Source organism: Rhinoderma darwinii, chromosome 13 (genome assembly GCF_050947455.1).
Source record: "Rhinoderma darwinii isolate aRhiDar2 chromosome 13, aRhiDar2.hap1, whole genome shotgun sequence".
Classification (NCBI taxonomy): domain Eukaryota; kingdom Metazoa; phylum Chordata; class Amphibia; order Anura; family Rhinodermatidae; genus Rhinoderma; species Rhinoderma darwinii.
Genome location: NC_134699.1, coordinates 12,704,445 through 12,719,598, shown reverse-complemented (window position 1 = coordinate 12,719,598; position 15,154 = coordinate 12,704,445). Strand labels below are relative to the sequence as shown.

At 46.7% G+C, this 15,154-nt stretch overlaps 2 protein-coding genes across 11 annotated transcripts in view; one reads left to right on the top strand and one right to left on the bottom strand.

Annotated features, from left to right (window-relative positions):
- The window catches only part of LOC142666727 (piezo-type mechanosensitive ion channel component 2-like), a 224,171-nt gene extending 217,950 nt beyond the window's left edge, over positions 1-6,221 (bottom strand). For 8 of the 9 annotated variants that reach the window (XM_075846883.1, XM_075846882.1, XM_075846890.1 and 5 more), the window contains exon 1: positions 4,773-5,484. The gene's annotated coding sequence lies outside the window, so the exon portion shown is untranslated. Of the gene's footprint in view, positions 1-4,772; positions 5,485-5,945 lie in introns of those variants that run through there. The other variant, XM_075846886.1, reaches the window with a different exon arrangement.
- Positions 1-15,154, top strand: part of GNAS (GNAS complex locus) — a 143,842-nt gene that overhangs the window by 93,820 nt on the left and 34,868 nt on the right. Inside the window, exon 1 of one of the 2 annotated variants that reach the window (XM_075846893.1) lies at positions 5,034-6,227. The exons of the other annotated variant lie outside the window; for it this stretch is intronic. Within the exon in view, the coding sequence (XP_075703008.1) occupies positions 6,089-6,227 (139 nt within the window). The 5' untranslated portion in view covers positions 5,034-6,088. Of the gene's footprint in view, positions 1-5,033; positions 6,228-15,154 lie in introns of those variants that run through there. 2 annotated transcript variants of the gene reach the window in all.

Genomic DNA, 15,154 nt, shown 5'->3' with positions numbered 1-15,154 from the left:
AGTTTTGTTATTTTTTTCTACAATGTTCATGGTGTCTGCTTTCTAGAAATAGATCGTTTTTTGCTGATTGATATTATTTGAGAAGTTCTGTTGTATCATCAATGTTTTCATCCCATTTGCAAAAAAAATATAAAAAATCTATTTTTTCATGTCTGCAGTTTTGACAGATTTGTGGAGACATGTGCAGACTTCAGCCCCATGCACACGACTGTAAAAATCGTCCGTAATTGCGAACCGCAATTATGGACCCATTCACTTCTATTGACCACGGACATCATCCTGTACATTTGCGGGAAGGTGTCCGGGCCGTAGAAGCGTCCCGCAAATTATGGAACATGTCCTATCTTTTGCTTTTTACGGGCCGTGCTTCCATACTTTGTATGGGAGCACGGGCCGAAAACGCGAGTAGCCGTCCGCGGCTGCCCGTATTGGCGGGCCGTGATTACAGGCACGGCCGTGTGCAAGGAGCCTTTGATATGTGTAGAATGTATGAAATCTGTACACCTTTCACTTTCTTAAGAAGCAGGTTATAATTGAACTTGAAGATGCACGCAATGTCTTCTTAGGCTGGTTCACACGAGCATGTTCGGTCCGTAAAGGACTGAACGTATTTCGGCCGCAAGTCCCGGACCGAGCACACTGCAGGGAGCCGGACTCCTAGCATCATAGTTATGTACGACGCTAGGAGTCCCTGCCTCTCCGTGGAACTTCTGTCCCGTACTGAAAACATGATTACAGTACGGGACAGTTGTCCGGCAGCGAGGCAGGGACTCCTATCATCGTACATAACTATGATGATAGGAGCCCGGCTCCCTGCAGTGTGTTCGGTCCGGGACTTGCGGCCGAAATACGTTCAGTCCTTTACAGACGTAATGACCTCGTGTGAATCCAGCCTTAAAATCACTGATACAAAGTTGCATGAAGGTGGTTGTAAGCATAAATCATTTCTATAGACCGCATTTTGGGTACTTTCTGAACAAATGTAGGTTTAGTTATTTCGGTAACTGTTTGAGGTGTATAATATATATTTTTATTACATTTGGAGCAGATGTTGCATGCCACATTTTAGTGATTGTATGAAAGCATGTACTCGTGGTATACGTGAACTTCCCACAGCTTGAACTTTGTTTTGTGGATTAAAGGGGTTGTCCGGTATTTGAAAAACCTGGCTGGTTTCCTCCAAAAACAGCACCACACCTGTCCATGGGTTACGTCTGGTATTGCATCTCAGTTCTATTGAAGTGAATGGGGCTGAGCTGCACTGTCACTCACAACCTGTGGACGGGGGTGGCACGGTTTTTGAATGAAAAAAAAAGCCATGTTTTTCTAATCCTGCACAACTCCTTTAAGGGTCTGCTTGGGTCAGGCCCTTGTAATATCATCCAATTTTTAAAAAACAAAAAACATAGGACGGACGACTTTCCAGGAGATATATAAAGAGAGCCAGAGAGGGTTCAAAGTCGGACGACTAGATTATTAAATGGGTGCGGAAGGTCTCTCTTCCAAAAACTGGGCTTGTTCAGTTTGGAAAAAAGGCACCTTAGTGGTGGTCATACTCACATGTATGTGTGGTCAATATAAAGAACTGACATAGGATTTATTCCTTTAAGAATTGTACAAAGGACCAGGGGACATTCATTGTGTATGGAGGAAAGGCGATTCAAATTCAATATAGGAAAGGATTCTTTACAGTTAGAGTAATTAAACTATGGAGCACGCTACCCCAAGAAGTAGTGATGGCAGATACTGTGTCAGCATTCATAAAATTGCTAGATGATCATCTAATGATAAATGCCATTGAGGGTTACAAGTCACCTAGCAATGGATGGCGTCTAGTAAAGTGGAGAAAAATTTAACTTAATGGACGAACTGTATTTTCTGGACCGAACACAGTTCAGGGCGCCGGGCTTCATAGTTATTTATGACACTAGGAGTCCTTGCCTCGCAGCAGTAATACTGTCCCGTACTGTAATTATGTTTTCAGTATGGGACAGTATTCCTGCTGGGAGGCAAGGACTCCTAGCGTCATAGATAACTATGATGCTAGGAGTTAGGGACGGAAAATACGGATGACATACGGTCTGTACATCACAGACGGAACGCGGCAATGTGAAGCAGGCCTCAGGCTGCAATTGGGTGAAACTTTTATTCCGAAAATTGCTGTTGGATATAAAATTGCATGAAGACGCTTGTGAGAATTAAAGACCTGGGTGTCTATGGGTTGGCTTATTCTATAACATACCATATTTTTCGGACTATAAGACGCACTTTTTAGAAAGAATAAATCTTGCTAATAAGTCCCTGCATCTTATAGTCGGCAGTCAAGGGGCCCAGCTGTGCCTTAACCCCTTCCCGACCCATGATGTGCCAGCACGTCGTGGAGCGGGGGGATGATTTTTGGAGCGGGCTGGGTGTGTCTTACAGTCAGGTGCATCTTATAGTCCGAAAAATACGGTAGGTTTTACTTGTACGTGTTAGAAGTGTAACATCTTTCCCAGCTACCAGAGGTCCAGGCAGCCAATGGGTTATGTCATGTAGTTACCCAAATCATTGCACTGTCCTACATCCAAGCCTGGGCAATCTACCCAGAAATCTGCATCCCTCCGTATTGGACGGAAACTTCTAACCATGCTGAGAAACTTAATTTAGTCATATCAGTAGATAACACTGGTGGTGGTCTGAAGGTGAAGCCCACCGACGGAATCTATAGGAGGTCCTACAGGTTTGAATTGAGTCAAGACATTACAAGTGTTCTCTGTTGGGTAATACGTAATATAATTCTTGCTACTGTGACGGAATCTATGAAGGTCCCGCGTGTCGCTCCAGCCGCCGTTCACAGGGATCCTATTCATGGTATCAATTATTGCTGACAGTTTCCTCCCGAATGGCCCCAGACAGAAATCCCATAGCCGTTGTTGTGTGTGCGGCAGCGATGGTGACTGAATCCTTCCGTTTACAGAAATCCCTTGGCTGTAAGTGGCGCGATCCTGTGGGATATGAACGCTACACCTGGTGGTTACGTCATTTCACTTAAGGTCCCTCTGCTAGACCCGTTCACCTGCCGGCGCCGGCGGGGGCTCCCCTGGGGTCTCATTTATCTGTTGGCTAAATCATTCCCTTAAATGAGCCTGCAACGTGTTCCTGCGGCAGCCGTTAACCCTTCATGGGCATTCAATGAGTCGCCTTCATCCGCAATGTACTCAACCATAACAATTTTTGATATTGTGCGGATTTATCATCGTGGCTATATCGTTGGCAATGCTTCTAGAGGAGAATACAGTGCCGCGTGAAGGCGCCATACATCCGCACACAGGGTCCTAAACGAGAGCTTACAGGGGTCCCTATAAAAAAAAAAAAAATTTAACTTTGAGCTCAGTCATTGGAGACAGACTGGTTGCTAGGGAGGTTACTGCATAACAACCAGGCTGAAAAACCGTAGTTTTAAGACACAGACGTGTTTTTCTTCAGTGTGCGACATTTTTTGCGGACTGCACACCGACCTGTTCATTAATATGGGGCCACGCGGATCAGATTTTGCGGATCCGTTGTTCCGTTCTGCAAATTGTACAACATGTCCTGTCCCTGTCCATTTTTGCGGATCCGTGCCGCCATTCAAGTCTATAGGTCCGCAAAAGTAACGGGCAGCAGGTGGATGGCATCCGTATCCTGTCCGCATATATTGCACGTACATACAAAACGGTTGCGGTAGCAACGTAGAGGTAATACGGACACTAGGATCGGTAGTTTGCGGCCCGATCAATGTTAATGGTCGTGTGCACGAGGACTTAGGCAGCGTATCCATAGCAACCCAGACGTCACAGAGCATTGAGCGGGCACCGACCACTTGGCAGCAGTCACACATTGTCATTCCCAATCTCAGGATGTAAAACTTATGATATCTTAAAAAAAACTTGACATTTTTGGTCATGGGCCAATTCGGCTGAAATGGCAGGTGGATTATTGGGGTAGATGTCTCCCTGACCACTGGCGTCGCAGAGGCCCCTGCAAGCGCATGGCCGCCGGGCACGATAGATGCACACGTGGTCAGCGGCAAAACTGCAGCTAATGGTCGTCCAGAGGGTAAGGCTGTATTCACACGTGCAGGTTTTTTGGACAGTTTTTAAAGCCAAGATGAGAGTGGATATAGATAAGAGAAGTATTATCCTTCCTTTATACTTTCTCTCCATTTACGATCCACACCTGGTCTTGGCTTCAAAAAACCTGATCAAAACCTGCTCCGTGTGAATACACCCTAAAGCCCGGTACAATTTATTTTATTTTGCAGGCAGAAAAAAAACCTGCCTCAGAATTCCTTCAGTTCTTTTTTAACCGCCTACACTTTTTTTTCCAAGTTTTTTCGTGGCATTTCTTGACCGTGGCCATTGAAGATAATGCAGGGACCGTGAAAAATACTCAGAAACAAGCGGCGCAAGATTTTTCTGCCTCCTATTGATTTCAGTGGGTGGTCAGAGGCGGAAACCACGGCAAGAAAGAACATGCCACTTCTTCTCCCGCGAGCGGCCGGTTAAAAACCGCCTCTACCTCCCATTGAAATCTATGGGGGGGGGGGGGTGATTTCAGCCATTTTTTGGCACCGATTCCGATGCGGTTTCTGAGTCAATATCAGTGCCCAAAAAAACGCTGTGTGAACTGACCCTTAGACCTGAGCGTCTTGCGTTATGTACCACTGGCAGCGCAGGGAGCCCGTTTCTTACTTTATAAATGATGGGGGTGATAGTCAGGAGATTTTACAAACTATTGGAAAGTCTTACGTAATATCGACCTCTGCTGCGTCCCAATGGCACAGATAGGGTGGCATCTCTCTGTATGTACCGCAGCCCTCATGCAGGAGCACAGGTGGGTATATGGGGGGTCCTGTCCTTAGTGTGGGGGAGGGGGCTGCTGTGTAGGCACATACATATAGACGGCAGGGCTCGGTTTGAAGAGGGCGCCTGCTGGAGATCCAGGCCCTGACGTCTCCTCATCATGTGAATCGCAGCAGTTTCCCAGAGTGCAGTGTGAGGTTTGCCCCACCCCACGTCTCAGCCCTCATTTCCAAGCCGTGAGAAATAAGAGCAAAATACTGCAAGAAGCAGCAGCAACAGCCGCGGCGGTGGTACCCCTCCTTCCTTCACCACCCGGGGCACCCCAACATCCCCCCCGCCCACAGGGACACCCGCCGGGGGGGGAGGAGGACAGGACCATCCACAGCAAGAAGAAGCAGAAGGGGGGGTCCTGCACCACATCGGAAATCCTTCCCTGAGACACCCCAATAATCAGGATTATACCATCAAACACCTCCCCCCCTTCACCTCGGTGGATTATTCTACAGGACCTCACCTCAGGGGGGGTGTTGTGTGACCCGGAGAACCCCATCACACCCATCCTCCTCTCATGATCACCGGGCCCGGAGGCTTCTTACCGGAGCTCCTCGGTTTGGGGGTCCCTGTCCAGCAGAATTGATTAACCCATTCAGTGCCAGGCCACCCCCCCACACGTTCTGCTATTTACCTGGCTGCGCCCCCTACCGGTGACATTGCGAGCTCCCCCCTCTTTTCCTGATCAATATCGGGGTGCTCCCCCCAGTGTGATTAGACACCGAGAGGAGGAGATACCGGGCCACCATTTTAAGACAGGAAGAAGCCGGAGAGAGGGGGAGGCTCCCTGACATCCCCCCCCTTCTCCTCGCCACTATTAGGGGGCTCGCCGCCGCTGCAAATGGTTAATTTGGGGGCGTATGACCCCCCCGCACAGCTGTCATTCATGACTGACAATCACAGGGCTGATTAGCGGCCTCGTTTGTTATTCCCGGGGTGGGGGGGGTTGACAGGGGCCGCTCCGTGTGTTTTCCGTTTTTGTCGCGTTGTTTTATCGGGGAGGGGAAGATTTTTATCGTGTGTCGTTGTCGGCGAGTGAGAGGGGGGGACGGGAGGGCCGCGGCCTACTTGTCTGTTTTGCCTCCTCCGTCCACAGCGGGTTTTCCTGAGCGGGTAGGCCGGCCTGCGGGTGGCAGTGAGCGGTCAGTGACGGACGGAGTGCTCGGTGTACTTGCGGGGCCCTGAAGAGCTGCGGCTGATTGAGGAGGAGGATGGGCTGTCTGGGGAACAGTAAGACGGAGGACCAGCGCAATGAGGAGAAGGCGCAGCGGGAGGCCAACAAGAAGATCGACAAGCAGCTGCAGAAGGACAAGCAGGTGTACCGGGCCACGCACAGATTGCTGCTGCTGGGTGAGGAGGCAGGGTGGGGTCCGGACACTACAACTCCCAGCATACCCAGGCCGCTGGACATAGACGCGCTGCCCCACTGGAAACGTATTTACGTGCGCGCTATACCCCCCCAGTCTCCGTTATAGGTCTAGACCGCCATGCGTAAATGTGGGAACTGTCCCGATACTCTCACCTCTGTCCTTGTAGTCCTATTTCCAGGGGCTATCTTGTATGCTGGGTGTAGTAGTCCCCCCTAGGTATTGACTGTGATATATTGGAGGGCTCATATTGGTGGGAGTTGTCATAAGTGGAGTACGTTCTGGTGTCTCGTCTTGCAAGGTTTTTGTCAGCCCAAAAAACTTCACGTTTCTGAATATTTGGAGACATTTCGTAGTCGGTGAGATCCGCTCTGGTTTCTTAGTATTGACGTCTTCTCTCCGGCTACTCGGTAACTCCTGGTTTGTTGTCGCTGGCGGTCTGTCTGCTGGAATCCCTACTGATCCCGTAAAGGAAGGGCGACCGGGTCACCGATGGAGGGTTGGCCGTCTATGGAAGATACTGAGATTGTTGCTCGACGTGTCGTTTCCGTATCTCCCATAGACCGAGAGCGACCAACTCCCCACCAGAAACCGGATCGGGGTTCCCAGTAGACGTGACCTAAATGTTTGATCCGCCTTGAGTTAAGTTTTTTTTGTATGTTTCATGGGAGTCTGACACCCGTTCCCACATTGCATCAGTGCTGACGGAAAACGGGAGCAGTAGTCCACCGCAATCCGTCAGCGTTTCTCATTTTCTCACTGACTGTTGCTGTTTTTTGACTTTTTTTTTTTAGATTTTCTATATAAAGCCATTTCTTTGTTTTATAGGTCCGGACTGTGTTGTGTGGGACTTGTAGTTCTTTTAATATAATATTGGAAATGACCTTTTATATATTTGCCATGAGGATACCCGTCTGCGGATATCTTGCAGGCCTGGTCACTGTGGTATTGAGATGTTGCATCGGTCCTTAGTACATTGTCACCCACAAAGTGATCACCTCTGCTACATGCCGTCATTTTACTAATGTCCTCCCTAATACTTTGCCCGATGGTCTGTGGTTTCATAAGCGATGGCGCTTCTTAGTTGTCGTCTTTTTTACAAGCAGACTTGCCATCTACAAAATTGTTGCAGTGGATCTGGCCCTGCGATCACTTGATCGCTGCAGGTGCCGCTGATCAAACTCCTCGTCAAATTGCTGATCTGGTCCGGGGACGTTGACGGGCCGACCAGGTGGCAGAGCTGGCTCCTAGTGGGGTATACGGAGTTAGGGGCTCTCTATTGATGTGCATATACCCTAATCTTTTGGACGTGACCGGTTGTGGGAGAGGAAACGTAATAATGTATTCTCTATACTCCCGCCATGTTTTCTTCGTTCGGATAGATCTCTTGTCTGGATGCGACATTCATGCTACTACACCATAAGGGAATGTTCACACACGGCGGATTGTTGCAGAAATCCATGCAGAAGCAGAAGTTGCAGAAGTTTCTGCAACCGATCTGACGTGTGTGTGAACGTGACCTAATGCAAACTTGGTATATTGTATGTATTCTGGTTTATGTAGGCGTGCAAGCTATAAGGCCTCATGCACATGACCGTATTTTTGCAGCCGCAATTTATCCGGGTTAATTTTTGGGGATATATAGAGTTTTTTTTGTGGTCTGGTGGACCTCAACAGACCCGTGGTTTTGTGGATCGCAAACAATACGGCGTGTGCATGAGGCCTAAATCCATGACCTGTAATCCCTATGGGATGGGATTTCCCAAAATGCGGCTGGAATTGTCTTCCCTTTAGGCCTTGTTCACACAGTGCAGAATTTGCATTGAGGTTTTTTTTTCTAATCCAAAACCAGGAATGGGACCTAAACAGAAGAAATCTATGAAGGAGGGCCTTAAAGTGTCTCCTCTTCTGGACCCAATTCTAGTTTTAGCTTTAAAAATGCATGCAAAATCTTCACCGTGTGAACAAGGCCTTAGTCTATTCTCTCCTGGATACTGTACATTCTGCTGACTTACAACATTTTGGATGTTTTTGGGCCACCAAAAGTGAAGTTGGTTACTAAACTTTAAAATAGTCTACATCTTTGGGTGAATATATTGCACTTCTGTAACCAGTGATCGTTCTGTTGTATTAACGCTGGAAAATCCTCTGTGGTTGAGCAGGTCGGTGAAATTGAAATTAGTCAGTCGGGATCCCGTTCTGACGGGAAACTCAGACGGAACGTCAGAACAGGACCCTGACGCAGATGCGAACGAAGCCTTTAGTCTGCGCATGTGCTGAAAAAAAAATGGATCTGTTAAACGTAATTCATAAGGCCCCATGCACACGACCGTAAAAAAATTCTGTAATTGCAGACCGCAATACGGTCCGCAATTATGGACCCATTCAGTTCTATTGGCCGCGGACACCTTTCCTTATTGCTACGGATGGGTGTCCGTGCTGTAAAACGGTGCCGGGAATTATGGAGCATGTCCGCTTTTTCGTGGTTTACGGGCCGTGATTACAGGCACGGCCGTGTGCATGGGGCCTAACTGATACAAACGGTTGGCATATCAGTTTGTATCCGTGAATCATCCGCATATACAGAATGGTGTTCGTAAATACGGTCCGTAATGCAACCGTATTTACGGATCCGCAAAAAAACAGGAAGGAATCTTGGATAATCCCCTGGTGTCGCATAGCAACGCTTCTGTAATTACTGACGGCTGCGGATACACATCCGTAGCCACCCGTAATTACGGAAGCGCCCATAGACTTATATGGGGAATCCATGCTGTAGTTACGGACAAAAAAAAAGGACGTGTTCTATCATTTCTACGGCACGGACACCCATCCTTAAAAATATGTAAAGGAGTCTGTAGCCCATAGAAATGAATGGCCCCGTAATTCGGTTTTGACGATCCTAAACCGCTATATAGGGGCCAGGGAGACATTTTCGAACAGATCCAAGTATAGCAGCAGTCATAAAGCATACCTGAGAAAAAGTAAGTTTTACCAACTCCTACACTGTATGCAAAGTACTCCTGTGTCCTGCGATCTCCGCACCAACCGCTCCGATCTAGGCTTGACTGACCTCACTGATACCTCCCGCGTCATTGCTGTTCCCTGCAAAGAGATGTCCATCAAGCCTAGATCGGAGGGATTGCCGCTGCGGACACTTGCCTGCTGAAAAAACGCCCAGCGGACATTGAGTACTTTGCATACAGCGTAGGAGTCGGTAAAACGTATTTTTTTCTCGGGTATGCTTCGTGACTGCTGATATGCATGTATACATTCTGAAATGTCTCCTTAGCCCCTATATAACGGTTTAGGGACACCAAGAGAAACCGGCCTATGATTTTCAGGCATTTTTTTTGTAGGCGGAAAAAAAAATTTGGAGGCGTTTTTTGGAGTTGTTTTTCCGTTGACACAATGAAAAACGGCTCAAGAAGTGACATGCTCCTGCTTACGCACCATATTTTAAAACCGCGTTAAAAAAAAAAAACGCCCCATCTGAAGCAAACGTAGTTTTTCCCATTGAATTCAATGGGCAGATGTTTATAGACGTTTAGCTAGCGTATTTCAAGGTGTATTTTGAGGCATTTACGCCCTGAAAACTCTGCGTGTGAACATACTCTTATTTCAACTTTCCCGCAACAGCAATCTGGGGTTTTTAGGCCAAAGTGGCACACGCAGTTTTTGTCTTACTTTTTTATGTATAGCCTAAAAATCCCATTCACTTCAACGAACGCTTTTCGATGCAAAACATTTTGCTTCAACTAGAAGGATCGCCTTGATATTGGCAGATTTCGGAGGCATCGCTTACGTCTGTGTCTTCTGCTTTCTCCTCCATAAAGAGTCACGGAACGCGTCACAACTGAACGTTTCATATGTTTAGACCTTTAGTGTGTTACCGTAAGACACATCCTAGTAGCCTCCGTGCCTAGATATTTGATCCCAATGTCTATGAAGGTTGTATGGGTATGTTCACACGTAGTAGCAAAATACGTCTGAAATTATGGACGTGTTTTCGCCTGAAAACAGCTCCTGATTTTCAGATGTTTTTTTAACAACTCGCGTTTTTTGCGGCGTATTTTACGGACGTTATTGGAGTCCATGAAAAACGGCTCCAAAAACGTCCCAAGAAGTGACAGGTACTTCTTTGACACGGGCGTCTTTTGACAGCGACGCGTAAAATTACACCTCGTGGGAACAGAACATTGTAAAACCCATTGAAATCAATGGGCAGATGTTTGTAGTCGTAATGGAGCCGTTTTTTCAGGTGTATTTCGAGGCGTAAAACGGCCGAATTACGTCTGAGAACCGTGCGTGTGAGCCTACTCTAAGGCTGGGTTCACACGACCTATTTTCAAATGTAATTGAGCCGTTTTACGCCTCGAATTACGTCTGAAAAGACGTCTCCAATACGTCAGCAAACATCTGCCCATTACTTTCAATGGGCTTTACGATGTTCTGTGCCGACGACCTGTCATTTTACACGTCGCTGTCAAAAGACGGCGCGTAAAATAACAGCCTCGTCAAAAGAAGTGCAGGACACTTGTTGGGACGTAATTAGAGCCGGTTTTCATTGACTCCAATGAAGAACAGCTCCAAATTACGTCCGTAAAAGACGCGGCGAAAAACGCCAGTACACGAAATTACGTCTGAAATTCAGGAGCTTTTTTCTCCTGAAAACCGCTCCGTAATTTCAGACGTGAGTGCAGTTATCGTGTGCACATACCCTAATAGTACAACCACTAAAACCTGAAGTCAGTAGTGTACAGGTATTCTGACTATTGGAAGGCCATTCAGGGAAATCTCTGAATGTTTTAAAGGGAATCTGTTGTACCTTTTTCTACCACAATCCTAGTCGTCTCTACGAACCACCCGTCCCACATGACAAAAAAGTTGCCAGGTGGGCCATATGCCAATTGTTTATTTCCTGGCAAGTGGGAATGGGGGGGGGGGGCACCACTTATGGATCCTTTAAGCCAATGGCGCGGAATTCTTGCTTGATCTATGTGAATGCACTCGATCTGGCAAATATGTAGGGAATTTGTCTTCACCGTTTCCGCTCTTCCTTGTTACCCGAATAGCAACTACTCTTAAGGGGTTGTCCAGGATTAGAGCAAAGGGTCTAAGTTTTTCCCAAAAACTGCACCACCCAAATGGATTGGACTGAGATGCAATATCAGCCCATGGGCAAAACTGGTGCTGTTATTTGTGGAAAAATGTGATCCTTTTTTTTCCAAAACCCATTTAGGCCAGGAGCACACACACAGTTTTTGGCTCTTTTGGACACAAAAAGAACGGAGATGCATCAGTCTTTTCTTTATACCTGTCTTTTCTTCTGGATCCACTTCTGGCTTTGGCTCTAAACTTGGTCAAAAACCGCATCAATAACTGCATCAAAACTGCGTGTGAGATCCTGGCCTAAAGCACCAGTGTCATGAACCAGCTGATGCCTCAGTTTAGGGCAACTTTTAGTTACCTCATAAAGGGTTAAACCAAAGGTCGCACTAGGGGAGAACCGCTGACTGATGCGCTGCAGGGTGTACAACATGCCCATGGTTGAGTAGTCGGCAGGATCGTGGTCAGATAGTGGGTGACCTCCTTCATTGTGTCCATATGCACCATTAGGATTTATGGACGGGGGGTTGTCATTATGAGATAATCCCTTTAAGGGAAAGTTGGAAGGAACAAGTGCGTGGAAACGCAATGTGAAATATGAACAATCCCTTTAACAAGATTATAATTAGTTGTTTTTTATAGGATCAGGTACACTTGGTATCAGTCATTTTATATACATAATATGTATATTATTTATGGCCTGTTTTTGAGAAACGGCCTCAAATCAAGCCAGCAAAAACGGGCTCCTAGACCATCATCATTCCAGCGATCGGTGGGAGTTTCAGCACCCGGTCCCCCACCAATCAAATCTTCTGATATGTCTGTGACATGGCAAAAGTTTTTGAAAGTGCAGTTACCGGTTCGTACCAGAATCTGTGTCTTTTAGATTTACGCCTGGGCCACCCGCAAGATAGATTGGCTATGCCTGCTCCATGTGGATGGGGAATCATGCCTCGCTCCATATAGTCTGGTCCCCTGAAACCATGGTTCACCCTTGATATCTAGATACTTGAAAGTACAAACTTCTAGATCGTGATGGTATATCGCTAGGATGGGCCATCAATCTGATAAGTGAGAGGGTCACACCGATCGATGCCCGCCGAAGTAGCGCTTTTAGAGTGCCGCACCACGTTCGCTGTCTGCTTAACTTATCGGTCTCCATAGGCTTCACGGTTGGCCCATAGTAGTCAATGGCTGAACATGTGGCCACCAGGAAAGTGCCGAGATATACGATCAGCGACCCTCTGTAATGCCAGTGCCCCTCAACTGAGTGACGCTAGCATGTATGCCAGGGTTATACGGGGCAAGGCTGGAGTACCCCTCCTTCTGTAATTGGTATATTAAGCATGACAGCGCTGCCCCTCGTGTAGGAGTTCTGAGACTTGGGGATAATAGACTCTCTGTTATAATTTTAGTCATGTAAAAATAAAGTTTCCATTATGGAAATACTGAGCTGACTATTCACGAGTCGCTTTATTTTACTTCTTATATATTTGTATGGTGTCGTGCACCTTTTTTAGCTTCCTTGTTGTCATGTGTTTAGAGGCCAACAATATGGACCCTTTAGGGTACATTGACAGGCAGTGTTTCAGGTGTATTTCGGGGTGTAAATGCCCTGAAATACGCCTGAAAAATGGTAGCTGAACCCCCTACAAACATCTGCCCATTCAAATCAATGGGAAAAACACAATTTTAGTTCTTATGGGGCGTTTTTTTACGCTGCCGTTAAAAAAACTGAAAAACACAGTGTGTAAGAAAAGCCCCGTAAAAAGTGGCATGTTGCTCCTTGAGACGTTTTTGGAGATGTTTTTTCAATCGGAATACAGCTCAAAAAACGCCTGGAAAAAAAACGATTTCCGCTTCAAAAACGGCTGAAAAATCAGAGGCTATTTTCTCTGAAAACCGCTCCATAATTTTCAGCCGTTTTTGAGTCCGCGTGTGAACATAGCCTTACATTTTCTCTTTTGAAAACCGTACACGCTTGGTAGAGAAACCTTTTGAGCAGGAGGTGGATTTTACTTTTGACAATTTATCTATGTTTTTATTAAACATTTATTGCAGGGGTTCACAAACTTCTCTAGACCTTATGAGCCGGTTAGACCACTCCACAATCCAATGGGACTAGTTCTGCTCATACACTGTAACAAGCCATACACCTATGTGAGCGGCTCGTTATCAGGACAGGTTTTCAGCCTGTGAATGTAAGCGAGCATGTTTCCATTTATTGACTCCAAGCAGAGATCTTGAAAACGGTGAGGAATTAAAACGAAGTAGATGAGAAATTTGTAGAGCTTTTTCGTTATATCGTTGAGTATTTAAAAAGATCGGTTCTGTTCTTGTGGAGGATATCTCCTCACCTCCGTCTTCAGAATTGTCCTCTAACCCCAGCATATGGGATTGTATGTGCATTTTAAGGTCTAGGGCTGTCGTTTTGTTCTTCTGTACGATGTGGTCCCTATGGGTGCTGTGTTAGGGATCTGGAATATGAACGTAGGCGTGAGCCTTTAAAGTGGTTATCTCCTGAAGACCGCTTTAATCGGAAGTCGGCATCCAGCTTCACTTAAAGAGGCTCTGTCACCAGATTGTGCAACCCCTATCTGCTATTGCAGCAGATCGGCGCTGCAATGTAGATTACAGTAACGTTTTTATTTTTAAAAAACGAGCATTTTTGGCCAAGTTATGACCATTTTTGTAATTATGCAAATGAGGCTTGCAAAAGTCCAAGTGGGTGTGTTTAAAAGTAAAAGTCCAAGTGGGCGTGTATTATGTGCGTACATCGGGGCGTTTTTAATACTTTCACTAGCTGGGCGCTCTGAAGAGAAGTAACATCCTCTTCTCTTCAGAACGCCCAGCTTGTGACAGTGCAGATCTGTGATGTCACTCACAGGTCCTGCATCGTGACGGCCACATCGGCACCAGAGGCTACAGTTGATTCTGCAGCAGCATCAGCGTTTGCAGGTAAGATCGACTTACCTGCAAACGCTGATGCTGCTGCAGAATCATCTGTAGCCTCTGGTGCCGACACGATGCAGGACCTGTGAGTGACGTCACAGATCTGCACTGTCAGAAGCTGGGCGTTCTGAAGAGAAGAGGATGTTACTTCTCTTCACAGCGCCCAGCTAGTACAAGTATTAAAAACGCCCCGATGTACGCACATAATACACGCCCACTTGGACTTTTACTTTTAAACACACCCACTTGGACTTTTGCAAGCCTCATTTGCATAACTACAAAAATGGTCATAACTTGGCCAAAAATGCTCGTTTTTTAAAAATAAAAACGTTACTGTAATCTACATTGCAGCGCCGATCTGCTGCAATAGCAGATAGGGGTTGCAAAATCTGGTGACAGAGCCTCTTTAAGGCCCCTTTATTCTGGGCGCTGATCGCCCCAAACGATCGTTCACGATCATTGCCCAGTTGGCAGCAAATCCCTTCATGTTCACTGGATTTCAGCCTATTCAATGTAGAAGGGGTAGAATCCGCCACAAAATACGTGCAGATCTTTGCTGTTATGCTGCGGAAAATCCGTAAATGGCTAGCCGTGTAATGCACGGACGGTCCGGGTCTACTGTCATTTACAACTACCATGGCTAAATTAATTTTAATGTTTAAAGGGGGTTTTCACAGAATCCTAAATCATCACCTAACTGCTAGATAGGTGATCATTTTCTGATCGCTGGGGCCCTACCGATCATGAGAATGGGGGGTACTGAACCTTCCCCCCCCCCCCCCCCCCAGATCCTCACTGCACCCACTGCAGTGAGGAGGAGCGTGAGTGGAGTGGCTCGTGAGCATGTGC